Consider the following 5,025-nt stretch of genomic DNA (forward strand, 5'->3'; position numbering starts at 1 on the left):
AAGCTTACCAAAAAGCAGGTAACATCCAGGAGCAGGACTGTAGGAATTCCACCAAAAGTTACTCCCTGAAGTACAGTGCTGCCCTGTGCAGTGCTATAGCAGTACGTCTCTTTTGATGAGTTGGTAAGTCCAGTTCTGTTCCAGAAGTAGACTAGACGGGAATGTCCAATATCAAGAAACAAAAAAGGAACCATCTTGTGTCTCCCTCAAAAAAAAAAAAAAATTAAGTACAGCAGTTACATTAACAGCTTGCCTACTGAGTCAGGAACCATATGAGACACTGGTCATAAAAGTACAAACAGGGAAAGCATTTAGATCAAGTAACATCCAGTGCAAGAAGCATCAAAGGAAAGTAATCTCAAGCAGAAAGTTTGACCATTATCCCCAGTCACTAAGAAAAATTTTGCCATAATTCCACCACCAAACAGCCTCCATTACCAAAACACTGTTCAGCAAAGGATTCCTACTCATTTATTTTAAACTCTTAACAAGACAGAATTCCTAAAAAGCCAGGCAAAGCTCAAATGCCACCTGAGGAAAACTGCAGGACACCAATGTTAACACTTGTATTCCACCATCTACAACCATTACAATTACTTAAATATTTGAGATTTGATTTCTGGTTCCTAAAGTCACCTACATCTTGGGTGTGAGCTCATTCAATTCAAAATAAATTCACATGAAAAGGTCAGGGACTATTAGGCTCATTACACATCCCATTAAAAAGCTACCATATGCCTACTTAGTGATGTTTAATTAATGTTTTACGTCAATTAGATATCCTTAGATGAAAGGACAATAAATGTATTAGCTATTTAACAAGAAACAGTAAGGACATTTAAGTTTTTCAGAAAGTACTCGGCTATCCAGTTCTACTCAATTATAACTTAAGCTACTCAGTCTATTACCAACATGCAAAATTCTGCCTTTCATACAATGGTCTCTTACCAGTGAAGGAAACTGCTTACTTACTTGTGAATTTACTGTTTTTATAAAAGTGTCTTTTCAAATCTTCTTTATTAATCCCCAGTGACTTTCAATTACTTGGAATAAAAGAGCATTTCAGGTGCAAGAGATTATTAGTGACAAACTCTCATGGAGAATACAGCTCAAACTTCTTGGGAGCAAAGATTATGGATCCTCATCACAAGTTCAGAGACTACCTCCTGGGTGTCGTCTAGTATATCCAAGTGCAAGCATTTGCTTCTTACAAAAGTGTTTCTCAGACCTGCAGAAAACACTGTTCTAGATTCTGAAAAAAACAGAGACATTTTATTGTTTCATCCCTTCCTCATCTTTACTGGTTTACTATTGAAAACTCTGGAGGCTAAGGTCTTATTTACAGTGCAAATGCAAGATGGGTTGAGGCAGTAAGAGCTGCCTTACCTGCCTCCTTCCCCATAACCTTAAGGAAATGCTCCTTGAAATATTGTTTTAATATCTATCTGTAGGCACTAGATCCAAAAGCACCTCAAAATTCATTTAAAATAAGTCAAGCACCCCTCATGTCACAATGACTTTTAAGTCCCTACAAACTCTGCTTGAATTGTTCTCAGTGACCAAATGGTAAAGGTTCCACAGCCCAATACTAGTTCCCAAACATCCACTACTCACTCATGATTAAGCATTTCAACACCTGTACTATCCCATGATCCATAAGCAACAAATGGCCTGAAAACTGCTACCATACTGAATGTAAGCAGCACAGTATTTCAGAACCAGTGATTTTATTCTTCTCTATTGGAGCCTGCAGGCCTTCTGTCACTGCAGTACAGTTGCATCTTCAGCCTAGAGTGAGAGTCAATTACCTTTCTTCTCTGTCATGATATTGGCCATGCTTTCTAACAACCGGTTTGGCAAAAAAAACCTGGAATATTTCTTGAATTTATTTTGTAAAAGATTGCTAGGACAGCTGTGAAAGTTACAGGCTTCAATTAAAAATGCACTACTGGGTCTGATCAGGGCAATTCCTAACTTTGTAAACTTACTCGTTTGGAAACTAGCAGAAAGTTATCAGGAAGATTACTTCAGTGTTTGACAAACAGGACACCTGCCATGTGGATGTTACTGGTGACCCAAGGCAGAAACCAAGTTCCAAGCCTGAATTTGTGACCTTTTGGGGGAGTCTGACTGATGCTGTGGACCCTACAATTTTTAACAGTCTTCACCAGGAGTCTCTGTTGAGTCTGCTGATTTTTCTAACAGATCCACAGAATTCTAGAGCAAGAGGACTGGTAGCAGCATCTCTAAAGAATCACAGGGTCTACAGCTGATTTAGGTATTTTGCCACCTCTCACCCTTCCTCCACTCCTGCTTGGTTCCTCTTCTGCTCGTGGAAACGGTGCACAGGTGAGTCCACCACAACTGGGCTACTAAGATGGTGCCTGCATCTTGTCAAGCTAAACTGGCCTTCCCAATGCTGCCTGGCCTCTTTCCTGCCTAGGGGAGTGAGACGGAGGTAACACACCCTGACCAGAGCTGAGGGGGGGCAGAGGGGGGAATGCACTTTGAGCACTTCAGATTGCTTGGTGAGCAAAAAAGGTATTCAGTCAGGTTTGAAGGAAGAGATGCACGCCTTCCCCTTTTGCCCCTTCTCGGCCTAGCTCTTTCCCTGAAGCCTGCAGGGGTAGTCATGCTACTCTGCTGCCTCAGAAGAGGAAGCAGAGCCACAAGAGCAGTCTTCACAAAAAATCAAAACACAGCCCTCCTAGGAAATGGAGATAGCTAGCAAGATGGATCCTCAACAAGTCAAATGCTCAGCCAGCTACATGACACAAAAGGCCTTAGCCTGCCTCAGAGAAGCCCTGCAGCAGAGGCAGGTTACTGTGGGAGCAGGACATTCCCCTACTGCTGGTGACTGACACGGCTGTTATATCCCCTCTTCTCCTCCCCCTGCTTCAAGTAGGCCTCAGTACACAGTGGGACATACCTGGGGACCTCAGCACAATACAGAACCCGAACGGTCCTTTTGAGATAGGTCATTCATGTCAGCTCTGCCATGAAGACAAATGTGTGAGCTAGCCTAGCTCCAGTGACAACGTCCAGTCAGCATCTACACAGAGCTGCATTCACTTGCAAGTGGCACAAAGGCTTCGGCTCGACTCATCTAGGTCTACCCACCTGATGGTCCAGCAGCAGATAGCAGCCAACGCTATCAAGCTGCCGAAGCATACGCACATGTGCCTGCTTCTGGTGGCTCCAGTCAACAGCTGCACCAATAGAGCACAAAATTCATCTCGGGGAGGCACTAGCCACTGAGCAGAAGAGTGACAGAGAGCACATAAGTGTTTACATGTGCCTTCTACCTGCTGCCACACAAATCCAGAAGCCTTGCTTCGCCTGGCAGAAAAGAGACCACCACCTCAAAGGAGGCTAGAGAGTGAATGTGCTTCAAGTCCCACCAACAGAACTGGAGCCCTGCCTGCACCCCTCTGCAGCGTGGACTTGGCCTAAGATTTCTGCAACCTGCCTCACAGAATGTGCTTCTAGTGAACCGAGGAAGCACTTGCCTGTTTTTTCCTGAGAGCACAGGGCAGGCACTGGAGCCTGAGCAGCACTCAAGTGAAACCGGTACTCCACTGACAGTACAGACTCTTCATGTTGGCAGCTCAAGTGGCACCAGCTCAAGCATTATTATCCTCTTCTTACCCTGCTACACGTTATATACACTACACCAGGTTCCCAATCTGTGGTACAGGCACCACCAGTGGTACACAAACAACCTGTCAGTGGTACACATTAACACATTTATTATAATTATTTTATATGACAAAAGTGGTGGTACTTAACGTTGTAACGTTTTAAATTGGTGGCGCGCAATGTGTCAGAGTTTGGGAACTGCTGTATTACACAACTGAGTGGTTCGTCATGCAATACATTTAGATCAGCCATCTATGCAAACCAATTTTCACACAACTAGCTGGGGAGTGCCGCAATAAATGCAGACCAGCCACATGTGCAAGGTAATTATCACACCATGTAAAGGACTCTCCATTTACAAAAACAGCCAACCAGTTATCATGACATGACCACTCCACAGCTGGTTTCTACCCAGCTTTTGTTGGAATGAGCAGCAGGGCCCTTCCCCACAGCCAACACAGCAACCAGAGCTAAAAGCCTTGCCAGGCTCCAGCACTGCCAGCAGACTAGAGGGTTTGAACTTCACAGGCTTGGGCACTGCGTACAGACCAGAGAGCCTGCAACTTAACAGGCCCCTGCATCACGAGTGGACCAGCAGGCTTGCAACTTCAGCCAAGTTATGCTGCAAGCCCTCTGGTCCACAGGCAGCACTTGAGCCCGGCCAGGCCTTTAGACCTGGTTGCGGAGAAGGACAAAGTTTGCAAAGGCAAGAAGGAACCTGGCTCGCTGCCAGCCACAAAACCGCAGCCAAGCAAGCGCGACGGGGCTCGCCAAGAGACCCAAGGCTCTGCCAAGGGACCCAAGGGCTCCGGGAGCAGCGGGAAGACCTACCTGCGCTGCTCCCAGGCTGGTGTCTGCTCCCCTCGCTTGCTAAGAGACAGGGAACGACAGCAGCAAGCCCGCGGCGCCTGCCCCGCACTAAGGCCCCTTCCCGAGAGATGCCAGGACCACCCCTGCCCGGCTCCTCCAGGCCTGCGGCTGGCGCGGCAGAACCCAAGAGGGGCGAGCCCGGCCCACCGGGGGTGCCTGCTTGGCAGGACACGGCACGGGACTTGCAGGGGCGGAGCTGCCTCCCCCGGGGCGCGAGCACAGCCTGGTACCTGCGGGTGGCGGCCGCAGTATCCCGCTGCAACAGGTCGGAACCGGCGCGAGCCCGGGCTGCAAGGGGGAAAAGCAGGCGCCTCCCCCGCTGCGCATGCGCCGCTCCGCCCCAGCCCGCTCCCTGCCCCGCCCGGGGCTCGTGCTGCCTTCTCCGTGCCCTGGCAGGGGCTTGACCGCGCGCCTAGCGGGAAGTTTTCTCCTCGTCGCCAACTTTGTGGCCTTTGCTCCTAGTCCTGGCTCCTAGAGCCGTAGAGAAAAGGCCGTCTCCATCCTCTCTATAATCGC

General features: G+C 48.0%; 1 protein-coding gene across 5 annotated transcripts in view; it reads right to left on the reverse strand.

Annotated features, from left to right (window-relative positions):
• The window catches only part of TMEM63A (transmembrane protein 63A), a 53,062-nt gene extending 48,400 nt beyond the window's left edge, over positions 1 to 4,662 (reverse strand). For 2 of the 5 annotated variants that reach the window (XM_019516539.1, XM_019516538.1), the window contains exon 1: positions 9 to 98. Coding sequence is in view for 3 of the 5 variants with exons in the window: in XM_019516537.1 (XP_019372082.1) it covers positions 9 to 194 (186 nt within the window). In the remaining 2 variants the exon portion in view is untranslated. Of the gene's footprint in view, positions 1 to 8; positions 206 to 972; positions 1,253 to 4,470 lie in introns of those variants that run through there. The other 3 variants (XM_019516537.1, XM_019516534.1, XM_019516535.1) reach the window with 3 other exon arrangements.
• Between the last annotated feature and the right edge of the window lie 363 nt (positions 4,663 to 5,025).

The sequence above is a fragment of the Gavialis gangeticus genome, unplaced genomic scaffold (assembly GCF_001723915.1).
Source record: "Gavialis gangeticus isolate Ggan-Ray unplaced genomic scaffold, GavGan_comp1, whole genome shotgun sequence".
In the NCBI taxonomy this organism is placed as follows: Eukaryota; Metazoa; Chordata; order Crocodylia; family Gavialidae; genus Gavialis; species Gavialis gangeticus.